Source organism: Furipterus horrens, unplaced genomic scaffold (assembly GCF_987537825.1).
Source record: "Furipterus horrens unplaced genomic scaffold, mFurHor1.1.pri manual_scaffold_13, whole genome shotgun sequence".
NCBI lineage: Eukaryota > Metazoa > Chordata > Mammalia > Chiroptera > Furipteridae > Furipterus > Furipterus horrens.
In genome coordinates, this window is record NW_028327183.1 from 14,018,577 (window position 1) to 14,042,378 (window position 23,802).

The 23,802-nt window shown below is 39.3% G+C and overlaps 1 protein-coding gene across 4 annotated transcripts in view; it reads left to right on the forward strand.

Annotated features, from left to right (window-relative positions):
- Window positions 1-2,057: 2,057 nt before the first annotated feature.
- The window catches only part of CBFB (core-binding factor subunit beta), a 52,057-nt gene continuing 30,312 nt past the window's right edge, over window positions 2,058-23,802 (forward strand). Inside the window, exons 1-3 of one of the 4 annotated variants that reach the window (XM_090259442.1) lie at window positions 2,058-2,440; window positions 2,677-2,763; window positions 7,305-7,421. In XM_090259442.1, coding sequence (XP_090115568.1) covers window positions 2,363-2,440; window positions 2,677-2,763; window positions 7,305-7,421 — 282 coding nt within the window. In that variant the 5' untranslated portion in view covers window positions 2,058-2,362. The remainder of the gene's footprint in view (window positions 2,441-2,676; window positions 2,764-7,304; window positions 7,422-23,802) is intronic. The other 3 variants (XM_090259446.1, XM_090259443.1, XM_090259445.1) reach the window with 3 other exon arrangements.

The following is a 23,802-nucleotide window of genomic DNA, read 5'->3' on the forward strand; positions in this document are numbered from 1 at the left end:
AGAGGCTGCCTCACTCGCCTCTCAAAATAAGTTGCAGATGTTTTTAAGGCTGGTTTTGTCTGTACTTTGCCTGTGCCGATGTGGAGTTTCCCCCTCCAGTTTCACCACAGCCTTTAGGCAACAAAATAAAAATAACATCCTTTGCCAGGTGTAGCTGATACAAACTGTTCAGTGGGCCCACAAGGCACTCCCACTCCTTCCTTTGGGTGAAACTGCTCTTTCCCTCTTTCAACCATCAGGTTCTGTCTGAGGCTGTCATTCCCAGACTCCCAACCCCAGATGGGAGAGCATGTGACATAGGCTGGCCAGTGTCATCACATCAGCCTCGACATAGTGCTTTGGTAGAGGAGAGAGTATGTGGCTCAGACTAGCCCAATCAAAGTCCTTTCCAGGAATTTTATGACTTGGAGATGAAGAACTGACTGCTCCCATCCTTTGCCAGGAAATTAATGCCATCAAGAGAGCTTGAGAGAATCGAAGAGTGAGAAGAACTGGAGAAACAGAAATAAAAAAGAGTCTATCTCTCTCTTTCTGTGATTTATTTACTTAAAATGAACGCTTTTTTTGCTTTGTTTACTTGAATTGGGTTTCTGTCACTTGCAATTAAAAAAGACCTGACAGGAATATTCTGAAATAGAGGGAGGCCTAGCAATAGTGGTTGGTGACATCTATATCTATACCTCTTCTATTGGTATACACACATAACATTCATTCACACGGGCTTGGTGTGGACAGGGGAGCATGCCCTTGAAAGGAATTGATTCTATGTTTGCTCTTCAGAAAGTGTGTTTGTTAAAACCACCAGCCTTCAGGTTTGACTTTGCTGAAAATTTCCTCCCTAACCTTGGGTGATGGATCACTCCCTGGACCTCAGGGTTACCAACCATCCCAACCAAACTGGATGGTTTCCTGGGACATGGGAATCTTGTTGCTGATATAGGACAGTCTCAAGAAAACCAGAACGGTTGCTCACCCTAGCTCTATATCTGTAAAGATGAGATAGGACTAGACAGGGGTGGGAAATTCTGCCAAACTCTGCATTCACACAGACATTGCTAATTGCCCTGGGCACTGATTCCTGTGAGTTTAGGTGTATCTTCACAATCCTTTGCAGTATGGTCAGCTACTGTCAGTCTGAATTGGCATCATTTGCCATCCTTGGACTGTGTTTTTGACAAGCTGTAATTTTAAGGATCAGAATTTATTGAGGATCAACTTCGAGTCAAGCTCTGCCATAAATCTCATGTCAGACTCTCTCCAGCTTGGGCTAAATGATTTTCCTAGAACTTGTGAATCTTTTTAGGATTTGATTGCACATTTGGGTAAATATATGGACTGATATTAGGACATATTTATAAATTCAGCTTGTTATTCTTTAGAGATGTAAATTAACTGAGTGCTCATTATATGTTAGACCTAAATAAAGGCTCTCACGCTTAACACTGAGCTTGCATCTGAATTTTGGAAGTAAGCAAACGGAGGCTTAGCGGTCCAGTGCTGGTCTAAGGCCACAGTCAGCAGGCAGGGGAGTTGAGCAAGATCCCATCTAGGACCCGTCTGACACCAATAGCTCGGACCTTTCCATCACGATATGCATTCAGTGGAATGCTCTGGTGGGTTTCCACCTTTAGTCTTTGATGTGCACAGCTTACACCCTTACCCACCGGCTTGGGGAAGCAAAGTCTCCAGGAACTTAAAAAATTGTTCAGGTCACAATTTGGGGTTACTCCATGCGTCTGGGAAGCCCAACAGTTCCAGACAGTCGAAAGGACCCGCGCGGGAAGCTCCTTCTCCAAGGACCGGGCAGATCCCCACAGGGCGGTTCTACAGTGATTGGCCCGCGGACCAGCAGCGAGAAGAGGGCCGCGCCGCCGGAGGAGCTCCGGTTCCCTGCAGCCGAGCCTCCCAGCAAACGGGAGGGCGGCGCATGCGCGACGCGGATCGCGGAGTTGTGAATGGTGCGTTTTGTTTGCAGGAGTTTGGGTGCGGCGGGGTGGGCGCAAGGAGGAGGGGTGGGGCCGACGGGGGCGGGGCCGGCGGGCCGTAGGGCCTGCGAGGTGGGCGGTGAGAGGAAGTGGCGGCGGTGGCGGCGGCAGCGGCCGGGGGCGGCGAGTGCTGGGTCCGCGCGGGCGGCAGGCAACGGCTGTGGCTGAGGCGGCGCCGGCGCGTGGGCTGGGCTCGAGCGGGCGGCAGCACTTCTGACTCCCGGGAGCTGGAGCCCACGCGGGCGGGCGCCTGAAACAAAGGGAAGCGAGAGTCAGGGCGCCTCGGGTGGGCGGTCAGTCGGTCAGTGCGGAGCCGGCCAGCGGGTGCCCGCGGAAGTCCGGAGCCCGGCGGGCCGGCGCGATCTCAGAGCGGGAAGATGCCGCGCGTCGTGCCCGACCAGAGAAGCAAGTTCGAGAACGAGGAGTTTTTCAGGAAGCTGAGCCGCGAATGTGAGGTGAGGCGGACTGGGCGGCGCGGAGGCCGCGGCGCGCCCCGAGTGGGCCCTGGAGGAGAAAAGTTTGGGCTGCGCGGCACTCAGGAGCCCCGCGCTGGCGAAAGGGCAATCTCGCCCCGGCGGCCGTCTGCCCGCAGACTCTGCTTGCCCTTATCGGCGCCGCGCTGGGCGGGCGGGCGCGCGGGTGGCGCCGCCGCCGATTTGGCCCCTGATTTCGGGCCGTCTCTTTCTTGCAGATTAAGTACACGGGCTTCAGGGACCGTCCCCACGAGGAGCGCCAGGCACGCTTCCAGAACGCCTGCCGCGACGGTCGCTCGGAAATCGTAAGTCTGCGGAGCTGGGGGCGCGGGGCAACGGCGCGTGCGGATCACTTGTTGCGCGGGCGCCGCCGCGGCCCTGGTAGGTTCCGGACGCCGCTGCTCCCGGAACTGAGCGGGCGCCGTCTCACTTCCTACTCGGGTTTCAAAATGCGAAAGTAGACACTGGCGGCGGCGTCCTCGCGCGGAGACGTCTTCCCCTGACCCTCGGCGGGTGGGTATGTTCCCCAGACGCGACTCTGCAGTTTGCCGTCAGTGGAACTTACACCCGAGGCCAGATGAACAAGGAAAGATTATTGTGTAGGCTGTGACCCGGGTAAGGGATCGGGCATTTCTAAGGGATCGAAAACACCCTTTCGGTAAAAAGAATTGGGCCTCATTCAGAGATCTGACTCCTGGGCTATAGTTTGTTTCTTAGACGCTAGGCTTGTTGGTAACACAATATGTGAAGCGCTCTCACTCCCAGTATAGCTGAGAATAATAAATCTTTACGCCAGTTATCTATTGTCCTTATGGAGGGGAGGGGAGCCCTGAAGAACATGCCGTGTTCTTTTCTTAGAATGTTAAACCTCAGAAGAATACGAAAGAAACCATTATCGCCTTTTTTCAAATTAAAAAGCATACCCAGTTAGTGCTGCATGGATTTGCGAAAAACCACAGATCTCGAGGCTGTGTATTAGGTGGGAGATGTGGTGCTTCGCTTCTCCACCAAACCTGATGTTTTAAAAAAAAAAGTGTTCTATTTCCGCTTATCTCCTTTTGGCTTGCCTGTAAAGGTGTTAATGAAGGGGGAATAAAGAAACCAAAGAGTGTGTATGAAGAAACGAAAGAAAGGTTGATTATTAATTTTAAAAGGAATTGAAATACTGTGTAATAGAACCCAATTATCTACTCTGTGATTGGGCCCATTGCGTTTCAAGAGACTTGAAGCTCCGGTGCAGTTTGAATTGGGGTTAACAATAGGATGACCAACAGGATGACATATTGGAACGTTGCTTATATCCCACCTCCTTTGTAGAGAATATACTTATTTTTATTGGGGTATAATTCACATACCATAAAATTCTCCCTTTTTTTCATCCCTGAAACCAAATTTGTTTTTAAAGAAAATTTCAGTATTTAAAGTGAAGGCTTTTCAGAATCATGCTGGCTAAATTTATCAGGAGCTCTAAACAGTTGGTTATTGGATGCTATGAAAGAAAATCTCCAGCTTTTAGCCTACTGCCAAACTTCTTGAGTAGCTGTAATAATCATATGATTAAAATGTGTAAGACATGTATTTTGGATTTTGGCATTGAGTGGTAGAAGAACCATTTAGTAGTTGGTCCAGTGATTAGATCATTTTTTGCCTGGGTTTCCTTTTGCAAAAGGTGATGGTATACCTTACCAATGGATTTCTTGCAGGTAATTTATGTAAGTGTAAAAGATGAGATACAGAGTACTGTTAGGATTTTTAAAAGCGGATGAGTTTTTCTGGGAAACTAAGTGGAGAATAGCTATTAGAGTTTTTCTGCATGTAAGCTATTAGACTTTACTGTGTGTAATTATGAACTTTGAGTATAATTTAATCTGCAGTATGTCTGAATTGCTATAATGTAACATAATATATAATATTTATTGGCTTCTTGTATTTGTCATAAATTTCCAGGGATAAATCAGACAGACATTCTAGTTCTTCCTCTTTTCCAAGTATCTGATTCTACAGATTTTAATAAATTCTTAATATCTGACAAGTATTAAAAGTTGAAGGTACATTGAGTTCTTTGCAAGATTTGCTCTTAAAACAGTGTATGTATCTTTTTTTTTTCAGTGTATGTATTTTAATTTGTTGAATAATGTAACTATTTGTATTTGGGAAGGAATTTCACATTACCTTCTCTTTCTAGTTTCCCTCCTTTAATTCAATGTTCTCCATTTAAATATCAGTATTCTTAACTCCTAAAGGGTGGAGACCACATTAATTCTGTGGTATATTCATTAATATACTCCCCTCTATGCAGGTGCTTTGCACAATGTCTTTTGCATCATAGGTACTGATTAATTCAATTTAGAGATTACTTAATGTAATGTCTAAAATGTATCTTTTGACTTATAACAGGCAGTGGCTTTTCCTTATTTGGTTGTGGAGAATAGATGTGGAAAAGGTATTCTTTGGCCTTTTTTTGACAGCAGTTATATAGTAAAAATATACATAGTTCCCCAAATTATTCCCAACCCTTTTTTCTTCTTTTATTTTTTATTTTGAATATCTCCTTAAAATATCAGTGAGGTTAATGAAGAATTTATTTTGTATTTAGATGTGAAGTAATTTAAGGATTGTGATGCTCATCTCTTCTTAACTATAAAACTTACTCAGATTTTATCATAGCATGAATGAAACTGATTATGGGTGAGAGATAGAATCTAGTTGGTAAACTGATTTATTTCCCAGGTAAGTTCTTATTGTAGTAAAAGTGTTGGGGATGTCTTCAACACTAATGATGAATAAAAAAAAAAAAAAAAATACTTATGACAGATATGGTAACTGCTATGAAAACAGTAAAAACCATATATTTTTAATCCTGAAAATGGAAGGATAAAAGCTATGTTGGATTGGCACAAGGTGTGCTGTTTTATAATTTAAAAAACCAATAATGTTAAACCGGGACAATCTGGAAATCTTACATATAGACAGGGATACCAGTGTAGTATTTTTATGTTTTGGAACATAATTTTTCCAGCTCTTATGTATGTATAGGTATTCCATTAAAGAGTTCTGTAGTAAAATAAATTTGGGAAATGTTATTATAGAATGATCTGTTTTTTATCACTTCTCCTGTCTGAGAGAGAGGGATCTTGATGAGATAATGGGCATAAAGTGATGAAGCAGGAAATATCTTCTGAGGTTGGCCTTCAGACAGGAGGTGAGGTAATAAGATCTATAGATTGTTTTTACTTAGCACAGAGCTGATTTGGGGTACACTGAGGGTGGAGGGATTTGTTGCTAGGTGAATACTGAAGAAACATGCCTGGGGGATTTTGACATAGGGCATTAATTTCATGGGCTTTTATCTCCACCACTCTGAGAATTGCATTATCTGAGGGTGGAAACAGTTAGCTCAGAATTACTTCTTATTTTATTTGGCAGTTACTTACATAGCATTTACTTGGTACTGTTCTAAGGACTTTATAAATAATTTGTGAGGAAACTGAGATACAGAGTTAAATAACTTGCTTCAGGTCACTCAGCTGAGGCAGTTTGCCTCCTCCTCAAGTCTGCTTTTCACTTGAACTATATTGTTGGTTCATTTCATTTCAGTTGATCGTTTTTTAAACTTATGCTAATAGTGGAATAAGCTATTTTTTAAGTTAATACTGTAATGACATTTGTTCAGTGTCTGTTCATAAGAAAGGATATCCCAGTAGATTAGGGAAGTGCCATCAAAACTCTCTGTAGAGATTTAGCATTTAAGTTGGCACTTATACCCATGGTAGAAATAGGAAATGTGATTTTTACCTCTAAAGAATCTAAGCTGTTAATCATCAGGAGAACTAGAGGACAGTTGAATCAGCTAAAGGCTTTAAACAGATTGCCAAAAGGTGAACCCCTTGCTTTCAGATGAAGACTCCTTGAAAAGATTATGCTTTAGAACTTTAATTGGTAAAATAAAACAAACGTGTTCTATTTTAATTAGTAAAAGAAAACAAAAAATTTGAACAAAGGAAAGTCTACATTTAGATAATGAAAAAATATATATTTTTTCCAAAATGCTCTTCCAATTTCCCTTGGGAAGAGAGAGACAATGCTATTTCAATTTCTTACTTGGGGGAAATATACTTAAATTGCTCAGGGACTGCACAGAATGGCACCTTATTGAAATGGATTTAGATTGTCCTGTCTGTTGAGCTGTGCCATCCAAGTTTTTTATAAATATTAGATGAATACTCTTTTTTGTTATACTCAGATCTAGTTATCCTAAAGGCAAATTTTAAAGAAATGCATATTTTTTGGAATCACCCAAGAATTTAGAGAGAACGAGAAGTGCTGTCACAGCGCATGCTAATGTATAGTTTATCAGAAGAGAGACAGCCTGTGCATTTTTAACATGGGCTTTAGAGCATAGTGTTTACTTGAACAAGGGAAATCAAGAAAAATTAAAATGTCTCATTTATACAACTTGAAATTGTGGTACATTTTAAAATTCAGAATGTTTAGGTATTTAGTGATTTTCACATTTAAAAATATAAGTTTTTAAATTCAGGGACGGTGGCTTCTGGTTAGACATTAGCAGTGCGCAATCCTAACGTCAGCAAAAACTGACCTGAAAGAAAGTATTGATTCCATGTCTTGATTTTATATTTAAGCAGCCAATGGCAAATGTCCTCAAAATGGAATCAGATGTTTGTAACTTAATACTTTAAAAAAATGATGAGTGCATGCTTTTTACTTTTAAGTATTCTTAGTGCTGCCTGGCTTAAGACAGAAACTGATGTAAAAATAAATGACTGCCTGCATAATTTATGTAATGTCCTGCTCCTGATCCTGTTTGTATTGATTTTTCTAAAAGGCTTTTGTGGCCACAGGAACCAATCTGTCTCTCCAGTTTTTTCCGGCCAGCTGGCAAGGAGAACAGCGACAAACACCTAGCCGGGAGTATGTCGACCTAGAAAGAGAAGCAGGCAAGGTAGGAAACATTTCTTTGCCATTTGAAATACTGTGGGTTGTTTTATTAGAGATTATCTGATGACTTATATTTTAATAAAGAGATCACTTCTGATTATACAGGCATATGGTCAAATTTGTTTTCATTTCATATTATAAGGATGTAATACAGTTTTTAAAAATCACCCAAATTTTGTTATACTATTCCATTCCTGATTTCATGTATATGCTGTCACATTCTCTATAGAAAGTTCTTTAAATAGAGTAGTGTACTTTATTACACATGACATTCAAAACTTAATTTCTTTAAAGATGTCAACAGGATGTCCTGGCCGGTGTGGCACAGTTGGTTGGAACGTCATCCTGTAAACTGAAAGACTGTGGGTTAGATTCCCGGTAGGGCACATAACTAGATTGCAGGGACAGTCCTCTAGTCGATTCTCTCTCACTTTCTCTCTCCCTCCCTTCCCCTCTCTAAAAAACTGGTAAACATGTTCTAAAAAAAGTGTTGATGGGAAATACTTTTTTTACTATAATATGTGTGACTACAGAGCTATAAAAAAGAAATTAAGAGAAAAATGAGAAAAGCTCTGTAGGCTTTAAATTTAATAATATTTAGAAATAGCTCATTGGTAACTTTACTTGTTAATGTTTTAATTTAATTTGGAAAAACAATATGAAAACATTAACTTGGAAATAATTTGTTTTGAGAAAAAGCTTCTGAGAAAACAAATCGATGTATTAAAATTTTCATGTTGGAAGTTTAGGTTGAGAATGAAAAATGTAAGTGTAAATGTGTAAGCTGAGAGCCCTGTTAAAATCTAAGTTAAAGGTATTATATGATTTTGGTGAAATTGTATTTATTTCTTTTTTAAATTATATTTTCTTGATTATGCTGTTACAGTTCTCTTAATTTCATCTCCTTTCCGCCCACCACCCCATGTCCACCCAGCACACCCAACTCCCTCAGGCAGTCTCCCTACCATTGTTCATGTCCCTGGGTCATGCGTGTAAGTTTTTTAACTACTGCATTTCCTATACTGTACTTTACATCCCATGGCTATTCTGTAACTACCTATTTGTACTTCTTAAGATGACCTCATCTCTTCATTCATTCCTGGTTTCTGGCAAACATCAAAATGCTCTCTGAATCCATGATTCTGTCTCTGTTCTTCTTGTTTGTTTAGTTTTAGATTGAATTGTTGATAGATTTGTATTTATTGCCATTTTATTGTTAATAGTTTTGATATTTTTTAAAAATAAGTCTCTTTGACATTTCATGTATTGATGGTTTGGTGATGATAAACTCCTTTAGTTTTTTCTTGTCTGGGAAGCTCTTTATCTGCCCTTCCATTCTAAATGATAGTTTTGCTGGGTAGAACAATCTTGGCTAGAGGTCCGTGCTTTTGATGACTTTGAATATTTCTTGCCAATTACTTCTAGCCTACAAAGTCTTTTTTGAGAAATCAACTGTTTTTCTTATGGGAACTCCCCTGTAGGTAACTAACTTCTTTTCTCTTGCTGCTTTTAAGATTCTCTTTTTGTGTTTAATCTTTGTCTTATAACTATGATGTGTTTTGGAGTGGACCTCTTTGCATCCATCTTGTTTGGGACTCTTTGTGCTTCCTGGATTTGCATGTCTAATTTCTTCACCAAATTAGGGAAGTGTTCTTTCATTATTTTTCAAATAGATTTCAAATTTTTTGATCTCTCTCTTCTCCTTCGGGCACTCCTATGGTTTGAATTTTGATCCTGTTGAAGTTGTCTGAGAGGCTCCTTACACTGTCCTTGTTTTTTTTTTTTTTTTATTCATTTTTCTTCTTGTTCTGATTGGTTGTTTTTTGCTTCCCTATGTTCCATATTATTGATTTGATTCTTGGCTTCACCTACTCTGCTGTTGTTTCCCTGTAAAAAATTTTTTTTTTAAAGATTTTATTTATTTTTAGAGAGAAGGGACGGGAGGGAGAAAGAGAGGGGGAGAAACATCAGTGTGTGGTTGCCTCTTGTGTGCCCCCAACTGGGGACCTGGCCCACAACCCAGGCATGTGCCCTGACTGGTAATCAAACCTTTGGTCCACAGGCCAGCACTCAGTCCACTGAGCCACACCAGCCAGGACTGTAAACTGTTCTTTATTTCAATTAGTGTATCCTTCATTTCTGACTGGATCCTTTTTATGCTGCTGAAATCCTCACTAAATTCCTCGAGAATCTGTATAACCAGTGTTTTGAACTCTACATGAGATAGATTGCTTATCTCCATTTCATTTAGCGCTTTTTCTGGAGTTTTGATCTCTTCTTTTATTTGGACCATGTTTTTTTGTCTCCTCATTTTGGCAGCCTCCCTGTATTTGTTTCTATAGATTAGGTAGGACTGCTTTGACTACGTGTCTTGGTAGTGTGGCCTAATGTAGTAGGTGTCCTGTAGGGTCCAGTGGCACAGCCTCCCCTATCATCCAAGCTGGGTACTCAAGGTGCTCCCTTTGTGTGGGCTGAGTACACCCTCCTCTTGTAGTTAGTTGAGCCTTGGTTGCTGTTGGCAGGGCAATGGGAGGGATTTACCCAGGCCAGTCAGCTGCAAGGACTGACTGTCACCACTTACCACCAACCTCTGCCTTCTGTGGAGGATCAGCTATCTGGGAGCAGGGTGGTGGTGCTCTGACATGGTCTGTAGCTGTTCAGTAGGTGCGCTGGCCCTGGTATTTCCCAGGTGGTGCAGGCCAAGGTCAGCCCCCACCCATGTTTTTCCTGGGGCCTCCCTGCCTGAGCTATAAAGCAATCTGAGATGGCTGCTATTTGTGCTGGGCTTGGCGATTCCAGGAAAAGCCAAGCTGTTCTGAAACTAGGCTTGCTGCTGCTGGTGTCTGGCCTGGGGCTCACTGAGGCCAGTTGTTGCTTGTTTGAGAGCATTTAGGAAGTTGTGAAGTGTGAGCCAGGACCAGCCATTCGTATGGAAAAGCAGCTTGGTTACAGAGGCCCGGGCGCAGAAGAAAATATTGGGCCTCTTAAAAAAAGAGACGGGGAAAATAAAAATATATGGTTTTCGAGGCCCTTCAGAAGTCGGGGCCCAGGGCGAGCGCACGGTGCGCCCGTTGTTAAATCCGCCTCTGCTTGGATGGGCCCATAAATTGGGTGGGGGGAGTCTTTGGGGATCTCCTAGGCAGGTCAAACAGTGTTAGCCAGGTTGATGGAGTCTCAGATATGGCACCAGCCTGCCAGCTCCGTTAGGGGATGGTTTAGAAAAGGATGATGGCCTCTGCTGGCCTTGATGCCAGATACTTCAGTCCCTCCCTATATACCACTGATACCTTTCAAGCTGCTACCCCGGTGCTGGAGCTCAGAGGGAGTGAGTCTGAGTAGGTGAGTCCATGTGTGGGTTCTTTAAGAGGAACTGCTTGGAGCTCCAGCAGTTTCTTTCACCCACTTAATCCTCGCTGGTTTTTGCAGCCAGAGATTGTGGGGACTTATCTTCCTGGCACTGGTACCCTGGGCTGGGGGTCTGGTGTGCGGCTGGGACTCCTCACTCCTGAGATATCTCTCCTGAATTTTTATCCACCACACGTGGGTGAGGGGCCAGCCTGTTCCGCGCCTGTGCGCCTCCTACCAGTGTGGATGGATGTGGTCTCTTTAATTCTGTGGTTGTCAAACTTCCACTCAACTTGATCTCTCACCATTCTGAGTGATGGTTGTTTTATATTTTAGTTGTAATTCTGATGTGTCGGCCTGCGAGCTAAGTGTCGCTGGTTCGATCTTCCAGTCAGGGCACATCAGAGAAGGAAAACTCTGACTCCAAAAAACCTCCGCTGCCTTGCGGCATACCTCTTCAGGGGAAAGGCTAAGGGAGTAAACCCCGACAGAAAATCCGGAGCCGGAGTCCCTAAGGCGGTTTGACGTTGTAGTCAACACCGGCAACTCCTGCGGCGCACCTGAAGCCAAGCTGTATTGACTCCGTCTTTCCCTTGGACCCTTCAGCTGCGAAGAGAGGGGGGGTCTGCTGCATGGGCAACAGCAGACCCTCCATATCACCCTGCCCAGGCTCTGTAGCTTCAGCTCCACTGGAGAGGACACTCCAGCGTCATCACAAGATGTCGATTCAACACGGGAGGAGACAGATACCGTGTCACTCCCGAGTCGGACTGCAGAGCCATTCTCGGCGGTGCAGATAGACTCTTAAGAAGCTACACCATCGTCTCTCAAGACGGATGGCTGCTGACGAATTCTGATGTGGTTGTGCGAAGAGGTAAGCCATGTTTGCCTATGCCATAATCTTGACCGGAAGTCAATTTTGGTGAAGTTTTAATGAGTAATTCTTGGATTGGTTCCTTTTTATGTAGATGCTGACGTCAATAATATGTTTAAAGAAAGAAATTTTTAACCTCATTTTATATTGGATACTTAATTTTTCTCCTGTTTCTTTTGCAGTGTTCCATACCTGTTTTATCAGTTTGCTAAATTACTTGTCCAAGTGTCATCATGAATCGCATAATGCAGAACATAGGAAACATCTAAATATTCCTTTGAGGAACCTAAAAATATTTTTGTACTAGGATTATGAGATAGGAAAAGGATTTGTGACCTTCTGTATGTATAATGAAGAGTTCTTTTTGTTTAATTTTATGAAATAATGTTTGGTCTTTTGTCTATGACTAATCTTTGGAAGGGGAGAGGGAAAATAGATTATAGAATGTCAGAAATTAGTAATAATAAGTAAGTAATTTGCTTTCCTGTGTATTAGCTTTGTATACTGGGAAGACTAAATGCAAATGTTCCAGATTTTGCTATTTGGTAATTCTTATACGTAAGGGAGAAGTTTTCAAGTCACTGTAGGTTTGCATTTAAAAAAAAAATTTGGTGCATGCATGTGTGACTAAATGAAGAAATTATTGTTTCTCTTGTTCAAAAACACCTCCTTAAAGTTTAACATGGTAGCTCAGATACTATAGACATAAACCAAAAATAAATCCATTCCTTTCAACTGTAATGCTAAACTATTTTTAGACTTCAAAATTGAAACCTTAGTGTTACTGAAGTCTTCCAGTGTTTAATAACTATTAAATGGGTGTTAACTCTACTAGGAAGTAGTTTGCTTGAATTAATTTAATGATACCTGTTTACTAGATTGAAGACCATTATTATCCTTGGACTTAAGCCATTGAGGTATTTTTAGTTATATGAACAACAAAAATGTTTTAATGGCATATTCTAGTATTTAGAGGATATGTTTTCCAATATATTGGGAAAAGTGATAAAACTGATGTAAGATACCAGAAAACTGACATTTTGTTTTTATCTGTTCTGATGTTAAAGTGTGAAAGGTGCCATAGACAACATGTAAACAAATGAGTATCGCTGTGTTCTAAGAATGGTAACACTGGCAAAAATCCAGTATCTTTCTCTCCGATTTAAATCTGTACATGTTTTTGTATAGGTCATGTATTTCTCAACTAAAATTTTGCTACCACCTGCACTGCACTGGTAGACTCTAGAGGGGGAAAGCATTTTAAAGCAAAAAGAAAAATAAATCCTGCTCGTATTACCCCATACCACTGGAATGAAGTATGCCAATGAACTTGGAAAAGAGGTACTGACCCATGTTTTCTCGTCTATGGAGTTCAGGCTATGAGGTCTCTTCTTCCTTTTTTATGGTCTTTGGCAACCATTAGCTTTGATTTCTGTCGTAAGAGGACTAGGACTAGAAGCAAGGAAAAACTGAAGGAATCCTCCGAAAATGTTAATTATTTGCCTCTGCTCCTTTTATTGGATCACAAATCAGTGTTCCTTTTTTCCCTACATACTGTCAACCAGTTTACTTCCTGAAGCACACCCAGCTTTGAGAAACTAGTGGTTAAGGCTTTAGAGTTAGGCAGAATTAAGTCTTGGTTTCATTTGTTACTATGTAACTTTGGGCCAATTATTTAATCTTATCGTTCTCAGTTGTAAAATGAGGTTAATGCATACCTCCTAGGGTTTGCCTAGTGATTGAAATAGTGAATGCAAAGTGCTTAGCACAGTACGTGACAGTCATTCAAAAATTCATTCACCCAGAAAGTATTTGTTGAACACCTGTTATGTGTACTGAACATTGTCCTAGGCACTTGTGATACATCAGTAAACAGAACAAAGATCTTGCCCTGGAGGGAGGAGGTTTTATGGAAGGAATGGAGGAGTGGACAATATACATAATAAATAAATTATATGTATATTATATTACAAAATGGTAAGTATGCTGAAATAAAAAGGAAAAGTAAAGTAAAATAAGGATGAGTAGGAGTGTTTGCAGATTTAAATAGAATGGTCTGGATGAAAAAGGTCATATTTGAGCTGAAACCTGAAGGAAGTTAGGAAATGACGAGCCCTGCAGGTATCGGGAACGGTGTTCCAGAGAAAACAGCCATTGTAAAGGCCCTAGAGTGGAAGCATGCACTGTGTGTTTGATAAACAGCAAGCAGGCAGGCCAGTGTGGCCGGAGAAGACTGAGCAAGGAGCAGAGTAGTAGTAGCAGATGAGATTGGGGAGATTCGGAACTGCCAGTTTGTGCAACCATGGTAGCCATTTTAACGAGATGGACTTGGATTGAAATGGAGAGCTGCTTCATGTTTTTGAGCAGATGAACCATATGATCTGCCAAGGTTTTGAAAGGATCACTCTAGCTGCTGGGTTCACTACAGGGGGCAAGAGTGAAGCAGGGAGACCAGTTTGGTTATTACGGGAATCTTGGTGAGAGACTGGTGGAAGCAGTGGAGGTGGTGAGAAGCTGTCATAGTCTGCGTGTATTCTGAGACAGAGCCAACAGGATTGCTTATGGATTGGATATGGGGTGTGAGAGTCAAGAATGACTAACTTTTTTGGCTAGAGCAACTGGGAGTATGGGATTGCTGTCATCTGAGATGGGAAAGGCTGTGGGTGGAATAATTTTGAGGAGCAGTTTAGGACATGTGAGTTTGTGGTGGTAGCTTGTTGCTGAAGCTTCTGTTTTCTCACCACCTATCTTTAAGTCATGGCACTGCTTTTTCATAAGTGACCCTTTGCTTATCTCAAGAATTCAGTGGTCTCTTAAAAAGAATCAACTTGACTGAAGTATAGTTTACACATAATAAAATACACCCATTTTAAGTATATAATTTGAGTTTTAACAAATGTTCACACCCATGTAAAAACCACTCACAATGAAGATAATGTTTCAGTCATTCCCAAAAGTTTGCTCATGTCCTTTTAACTGGAATATGGGAGTGGCTTGGCTGGATGGCCCTGGCTTAGGGCTGGGGCTGTGTAGTCTGAAGACTTGACTAGAGCTGAAGGATCCACTTCCAAGCTCAAATCATGTGACATTTAGTAGGTCACTTCGGTGGCTTCAGATCATAATCATGTGTGCTGCATCAAAAAAGGGAGAAAAAAATGAAGTCACCTTGCCTTTTGTGACCTATTCTTATGTTGTTTGTATCTTACTCTGTTCATTAGAAGCAAGTCATTAAGTCTAGCCCACACTCAACAGGAATGGGGGCGATTTACACACTTGGATGTGAATACCAGGAGGCTGGGATCCTTGGGGGCCATCTTAGAGCTTGGCAACTCAATATTCACTTAGATTAGGTGAATTCAGAAAAAATAAGAATGCTAATAGAGACACAAGCTTTACATTCTCTTTGGTTTGAAATATGGCTTTATGATCTAAGGAAATAGGATCAGCAAGATCAGTTCTTTTATTTATTGTAGAAATATTTTCAAACCAAGGGTCTTCAATAAGAAAGATTTATTAATGGATAGCTGACTATAAATAGGTACTTTGTGTACAATCAAGTTAGAGCACACAATTTTATAATCTATCAAATATGTTGGAAACTTGTTGCACCCTGGTGTCTAGGGAGCTGTCTAAACTGGCTTTTAATAAGGGTCTTTCTCAGAAGAAGGTTTAAAATGATACAGTGTAGTGGAAAGAGTTGTGGATTTGAGTCAAAAGATAATCATTCATAATAATTTTCCTTACCTGTAAATGGGAATCAGAATATCTGCCTTATTCATATACCTCATGTATATTAGGATTAAATGAGGTGCCAGAATATGTGAAAATACCTTTTAAATTGTGAAGCTCTCACCTTGACTGGTGTGGCTCAGTGGGTTGGGTGTCACCTGCAAACCGAAAGGTCGCCAGTTCGAGTCTCTGTCCGAGCACATGCCTGGGTTGTGGGCCAGGTTCCCAGTCCAGGTGTAGATGAGAGGCAAACAATGGGTGTTTTTCTCTCACATCAATGTTGGGCTCCCTCCCTTCCCCTCTCTCTAAAAATAAATAAATAAAGTCTTAAAAAAGGGTATGAAAAAATACAAACTGAAAAAAATGAACTTTATAGTGCTACTGTTTGTTTACTATTTTTTTCCTTGGAAATTGAATATACTATATAGTTTTACTACATGTACCACCAAAAGAGAAAGTTTCAACTCTTTTTACAGTTGTTGCCTTTCTATGATATTTATAACTTATGATTCAAATTGATAGTCAAATAACATGTACCAGACATTGAGAAATAGTTATAAAGTATATGTCATTAGAGTAGGTATTTTTTAAATAAATGTTATGAGAAGCTTTATTTTTCTTTCAGAACTTTTATAGTTAAAATAAAAACCTTTTATCATTCTTTTTCATGAGCCTCAAGTAGCAAGCAAAATTTAACAGCATTTGATTTAACAAATGAGGACAGACTCTCATTTTAAATGGCTTCTCAGAGGTCTGTGACTGCTTCTTGTGGAGCATTTTGCTTACTTGCCTGCAGAATCTTTGTCCCAAAATAAATATTGTGTCTGTTTATATGCCATCCACAGTTTGGCAGGGTTTAGAGGACTTCTTGATGTTAGCTTTGAGAAATCCTATTCAAGCTCAACAAGTTCCTTCTCCTTCAGCATCCCAGTCATTCCAAATAAAAGATATCTGTGGTAAAGCTTTGGAATGTGATTTTCCCCTAGAACTGAAGTAACTTTACAACTAGCTTGTCAGATCTAGATTTTAAGTATTTCAGTTCAAAGTAAAATATGAAGTATATTTTTCAGCACTTAGTTATCAATACTTTAGTGCATTAAAATAAGTAACCTGGCTTTTTAAAAATATGTTTTAAGTATAACAACTTATAAAATTTAGAACTGGAAGTTGTATGCTTACATTTTTAAAGAAAAGCTTTTATTTTAATAATTTTTAAATCCAAGAGGGAGAGTTGACTGACTTCATGAGTAAATAAGAATGTTTAAAAATTAGGATGTTGCCCTGGCTGGTGTGGCTCAGTGGATTGAGCGCTGGCCTGTGAATCAAAGGGTCTACGGTTGGTTCCAAGTCAGGGCATATGCCTGGGTTGTGGGTCACGTCCCCTGGGGGCATGTGGAAGGCAACCAATGAATGCTTCTGTCTCCCTCCCTATTTCCCTCCCTTCTTATCTCTAAAAATAAATAAAATGTAAAAAAAAAAAAAATTAGGATGTCATGTTTTAGTACCTTCCAGTTAGTTACATTAATCTACATATATGGTAAATGTACCTCTGAAGTAGCTGAAGGTTGTCTGTTCTCTTTTTCTCTTCTTTTGAATTGCATTTTTGCATGGATTTAACTTTTAGTGTAAAGGTAATTTTCTTAGAGAAGATAGAAATAGTATGTCTCAGAGGGACATTCTTAATTCTTCTTCTTCTTTCTACACCAATAATTTTTAAATTATTAATTCAAACACTGTAGGAATAAAAACCTTTGAAATGTTACCAACTGAAAAAAATAATTTTTGAAAAGGACTGCTATATCTGAGTTTTACTGCTTCCCATTTTCTCTCATAATTGATTTTTTTTAAAATCAGCATTATTGATGTATAATTTATATACAACAAAATGTACCTATTTTAGGTGCACAATTCTGTGACAAATGTAACTACCACCACAATCAAGATACAGAACGTTGTTATAACTTAAAAAGTTACCTCGTGCCCCGTTGCAGTCAGTCCTCTTATCCCCTGGTCCAGGCAACCACTGACATGCTTTTTGTTAAATAGTTTTGTCTTTTCTAGGATTTCATATAAACAGAATCATACAATACGTAGCCTTTTGTGTCTAGTTGTCACTTAGCAACTTACTTTTGAAATTTATCCATGTTGTATGTATAATGGTTCATTCCACTTTATTACTAAGTATTTTTTCATTGTGTAGATATGCCACATTATTTATCCATTTACTGGTTGATGGCCATTTGGGTTAATTTCTCTTTTTTGGCTATTGTGAATAATACTGCTTCGAATATTTACATACAATTCTTTTATGTGGAGATAATGTTTTTCTTTCTCTTGGAAAGACGTAGTACTTAAATTGCTGGGCCATTTTGTGAATATAACTTTTTAAGAAACTGCTAAACTGGCCCTGGCCAGTGTGGCTCAGTTGGAGCTTTGTTCCTTACACCGAGAGGTTGGAAGTTCAGTTCTCAGTCAGTGCACATACTTAGATTGCAGGTTCGATCCCTGGTCAAGGCACATATGGGAGATGGTGGTATTTCTCTCTCACATTGAACTTTTTCTCCTTTCCTCTCTCTCTAAAATCAATAAACATTTTACATTTTTTTTTAAAAAAGAAAGAAACTGCAGGGGGGCATAAAAGGACTAAATGGTAATTGAAAAAAATACAATAAAGATTAAATTTTAAAAAAAGAAGAAACCGCTAAACTGTTCTCTAAAGTGGTTGTACCATTTTGCATTCTCACTCCCAGTGTATGAGAATTCTAGTTACTTCATATCTTTACTAACACTTTGTACTGCCAGTCTTTTTTATTTTAGCGAGTGTGTAGTAGTATCTCATTTTGGTTTTAATTTGCATCTCCTTAGTGACTGGTGATGTTGAGGATGTTTTATGGCTCACTTGCCATTTGTGTATCTTTGATGATGTGTCTGTTCACATCCTTTGCCCATTTTTCTGTATCAGGTTATTACTGATGTGTAAGTGTGTTATGTATTCTAAATATAAGTTCTTTATGAGATTTTTGCAATTGAAGTTTTATTATGAGTCATTTTTTAGAGAGATTTTATTATCTTTATGAGTCATATTTAAAGTAGAGATAGCCTTTACTGTGTATCTGACTTTTAAGAAAATTATATCTTTCTTTTAAGAGTACTTTTATAAAAAAATAATTTTAGAGAGAGAGGAAGGGAACGAGAGAGAGACAGAGACATCCATTTGTTATTCCACTTATTTTATATATTCATTTGTTGATTCTTGTATATGCCCTGACTAGGGATTGAACCTCAACCCTGGTGTATCAGGATGATGCTCTAACCAACTGAGCTATTCAGCCAAGGCCAAACTTTATATCTTTCTGATTTTACTGTTATTAGCCATGAAAGAACAGAAAAATTAGAAATAGATACCTTTGTATAAGAAAGAAGCAACAAAATGATTATAAGTGTTAATCTTTAAAATAAACGATGAGAAGAAATAAGACCATGGATGTACTTAGTCATACTGTACAGGTGGGAATCATGAAAAATATTTTTCTTTCATACAGAAAATGTTGGTCATTCTAGTAAAGGTATTGGGAGGGCAGAAAAAGTTGACTAGATGGAACTCCCTTTATTACGGTATACTTTTTATTTCCTCACTTAAGAATTAGAATAATAGCAAATAGCTCTCTGTGTAGCACTGGCTATGTGCCAGGCTCTATTTTAATTGATACATAAATCATATACACTGACACTTTTATGATCTCCACTTTACTGCTAAGAAAACATTTGTAAATTTTAATGTTATTTAGCTTGAGCAAGAGACTTTCTTTGATATCACTTCTTTGATACTTAGTTTTCTACAGAGGATTAGAAGACGCAAACATGTTCTTCATGTTATAGACATGATAGGGAGTTTTAATTATTATTACCTTTTATGAAAGTATACAGTGTAGTTGGAAATTACCTATGATTAGCTTCTCAGTTTAGGCTGGGCGTTATCAAATTAATGTGTACATACTTAAGAACCAAGAATTTAAAATAATACTTAAAATATGCCTTTGGACGGTATTACTGTGCTTTTAGGACTCTGATGCTGTGCTGTACTGTGTGTCCTAGGAAGGAAAGGGTCGAGTCTGGGAATGGTTGGCAGGTTGTTTTTGTGAGTGAAAACCTTTTTCCACCTATACAATCAATACTGAGCTCTCTTGTGTTTAAAAACTTCAAATGCAAAAGCAGGTTAATCTTCAGAATAAAACATTAGGATAGCCTAGAACATGTGATTTCAACATTTCCATTAGGAAAATTTAGATGTTTTTTTTAACAGACAGTATTCTGCTCAGATTAAATGATAATTTCCAGTAAGTGGCCTTGCTTTCAAATATTATTTTAAATAATAGCCTTTTGGGAGAATGCTCTAAATTTTTTTGAGCATATGTATGGCTTTCAATTCTGGCTTGCCATTCCTTTGCTATCCAGATTTTCTGGGTCATTTAAAAAAACTGAAATAAAATCACATCATGTAAAATTTACCATTTTACCCTTTTTAAAGTGTGCAATTCAGTGGGTTTTAATATATTCACAGTGTGCAACCTTCACCATTATCTAATTCCAGAACATTTTCAGAACTCTGGACCATTTTAAATACATTTTGACAATCTGCAAACCAGTTTTTATGGTGATCACCATCACCAGGTATTGTGCTAGATGATTTACATTATCACTAATTCTCTTAACTCTGCACTTTATAATAAAGTCTTTTATTTAATTTTAGAACATATTTTGTGATAGCTTGATTTTACAGCTGAGACTAAATCTTCAAAAGTTATGTAATCTGTTTCCTAGATAGACCTAGGTTTTTTTTTGTTTCTGTTGTTTTTTTACCTGAGTCTGTGTTCTTTGCTGATAATAAATAATTATTAGGTAAGTTGCCAGAAACTCCACATACCACCCTCCAAAGCCCTATATTAAGTTATTTTGGCTTACCAAGTTACTGTTCATTAAAATGAATAACCATTAATATTTTAATATGGTCTTTTTAGACCTCATTTTGGTGACTTTGAATCAGTCTTTAACCTTCATCTTTTTCTTTTGACCTTTAACATTACTTGAATTGATTTTCTAAACTGTAGTGCAATGTTTGCAATGATGATTGCTCTTCTGGAAAACTACACATAATGAACTCTTTTGTGTTAGTATTATGTTAATAATTTGGTAAAGTTTACTATAATATTTATAAAATTCTTACAGAAATGACAGGAATGGATTATAGTAAAATTTGCCACTATTATTTCATTACTTTTTATCTTAATTAAGAAATGAACAATTTTATAATGTAGTTTTATATACTTTTACTTGAAATTATACTTCCTGGGTCAGAACATTTAGGATTCTTAAACATGCATTGTTTTTACTTTGAATCATAGAATGAAAATGGCAGAACTAGTAAGGTGTCTTTTTTTTCAGGAGGCGAAAGCATTCATATGATATATTCTAAAGTCATGTAAAGAGTTCACAATATCTCTTGTTTTTTATGCTATGGATATAATCATGAAATTGACTGTTCAGTTTCTATTCTTTAGGAAAATAGTATTTTTATAGACCCAGAAATACCTAGAAAACATTTGTAATAAAATTCATTAATGGAACAGAGGTTTAGATGAGTGTATAGAGTCAGGAGTAGCTTTACTACTTACCAGTGGTGTGATCTTCACATGTGATGGATGAAAATAAGGAGAGGTACCTTGGGAGCGAATGATCCCAGCCCCAGGCCAGACCACAGAGCCCAGGGTTCCAGTGCTGGGAAAATAAATGCCCATAACTTCCAGCTATAAAAACCAGTAGGGGTTAGGGAGGGGAAGAAACTGCCAGATTTTCAGGAGCACATACTTAGAACAAACCCAACCCACCCAGTCTGGGATTAATACCAGTGCTTCAGTTGGAAGGGCGCTAGTCACATACAGAAAGTGGGTGAAGTGACTGGAACAGGGGCGAATGCTGGGCAAACCTCCAGAAGCCAGGCAACGGCATTGTTCCCTCTCAGAGCCCTCCCCACACACAGAGCCACAAAGTAGTGAAGTTGGTTGCCTCAACCTGGGGATTACCTAAGGCTGTACCCCACACAATTTACAGGTGCCCTTTCTACAATAGGCCACAGTACTAAGACAGAAAGTCAAAGCAGCTCTTCATAATACACAGAAACAAACACAGGGAGGCTGCCAATTTGAGGAGACAAAGAAATATGGGCCAGATGAAAGAACAGAAGAAAGCCCCAGAAAAAGAACTAAACGAAATGGAGATAACCAACCTCTCAGAATCAGACTTCAAAACACTGGTGATCAGGGTGCTGAAAGAACTCATTGAGTACAGTGACAACATATAGGAAGAAACGAAGGTTACACTAAGTGAAATAAAGAAAAATCTACAGGAAACCATCAGGGGAGGGGAGTAAGCTGGGACTCAAATCAACGGTTTGGAACATAAGGAATAAATAAGCATTCAACCAGAACAGAAAGAAGAAAAAATAATTAAAAAAAAAATAAGGATAGTAAGGAGCCTCTGGGACATCTCCAAAAGTGCCAACATCCAAATCATGAGGATGCCAGAGGAGCAGAAGTGCAAGAAATTGAAACTTATTTAAAAAAATAATGAAAGAAAACTTTCCTAAATTGGTGGAAATAGACATACAAATCCAGGAAGAACAGAGAGTCCCAAGCAAGTTGGACCCAAAGGGGACCACACCAAGACACATCATTATTAAAATGTCAGAGGTTAAAGATCAAGAGGGAATCTTAAAAGCAGCAAGAGAAAATAAATTAGTTACCTACAGGTGAGTTCCCATAAGGCTATCACCTGATTTCTCAAAAGAAACTTTGCAGGCAAGAAGGCACTGGCAATAAGTATTCAAAGTGATGAAAAGCAAGGACCTACAACTAAGATTCTGTGTCCAGCAAAGCTATCAATTAAAATGGAAAAGCAGATAAAGTGCTTCCTGACAAGGTAAAGCTAAAGGAAGTTCATCATCACTAAGCCATTACTACATGAATTGTTAAAGGGACTTATTTAAGAAAAGGAAGATCAAAACTAGGAACATTAAAATGGCAACAAATTCACAGCTATCAACAACTGAATCTAAAAATACAAACTAAGCAAACAACCAGAACAGGAACAGAATCATGGATATGGGATCATGTAGAGGGATATCAGCTGGGACAGGGAAGAGGAAGAATGGGGAAAAAGGTGCAGGGATTAAGAAGCATAATTGGTAGGTACAAAATAGGAAGATGTTATGAATATTATAGGAAATGGAGAAGCCAAAGAACTTATATGCACGACCCATGGACATGAACTACAGGGGCAAATTGATGGAATGGGGTAATGGGTGGAGAGGAGCAAAGGGGGAAGAAAATCGGGACAACTGTAATAGCATAATCAATAAAATATATTAAAAAAAGAAGTAATAGCTCTTGGCATTTGGCTCAGAGGAGGCTTAAGTGCAACTTTCTTCTGTTGTCCCAAATCTGGGTTCATCTGACACTGACTGCCTCCACTGTGCCACCAAAGGTCGACCCCAATGAGATCCAAGTTGTGTACCTGAGGTACACTGGTGGAAAAGGTGGTGCCACATCTGCCCTGGTCCCCAAGATCAGCTCCCTGGCTCTGCCTCCAAAAAAGGTTGGTGATACCGTCACGAAAATAACTGATGATTGGAAGCGTCAATGAGGATTACAGTGAAACTGAGCATTCAGAACAGACAGGTCCAGATCATACCTTCTTTCTCTGCCTTGATCATCAGAGCCCTCAGAGAACCATCAAGAGACCAGAAGAAATCAGGAACAGTGGAACTACCACTTTTGATGAGTTTGTCAACATTGCCCAACAGATGCAGCACCAATCTTTAGCTAAAGGACTCTGTGGAACCATTAGAGATCTTAGGGCCTATCTAGCCTGTGGGCTGCCATGTTGATGGGTGCCATCTTCATGACATCGTAGTTGACATCAACAGTGGTACATTGGAATGCCCAGCTAGTTAAGAGCTACAAAATAGTGCTCGCTTTGGCAGCACATATGAAAAATATTTCAATTAAAGATCATTTTACACCCCCCCTCCAAAAGTAATAAATGGGCTTTTAAAAAATTTAGCAATTTCTTAAGGAAAGTACTTTTGGCCGTGGAAGTTAATATGAATAAGCTACACTTATGGAATCTTTGATTCTAAAAGATATAAACTTATTGATGAATATAGAATCTGATCATGAAGTTGACCCTTCTCTGTCATTAGAAGAATTATGATTAGTATGAGAATTTAAAATAATGAGGCACATTGATAGGTGAAATGGTATACTCCTTACTGTTTTGCAATCTTCCCATCCTCCATTAGAATATAGGTGGAGATCTTGATTAGAAGCTGTGGTGAGTCAAGTCATACTGATAGGCAGTATAGAGGGGTATTTTTTTTTTT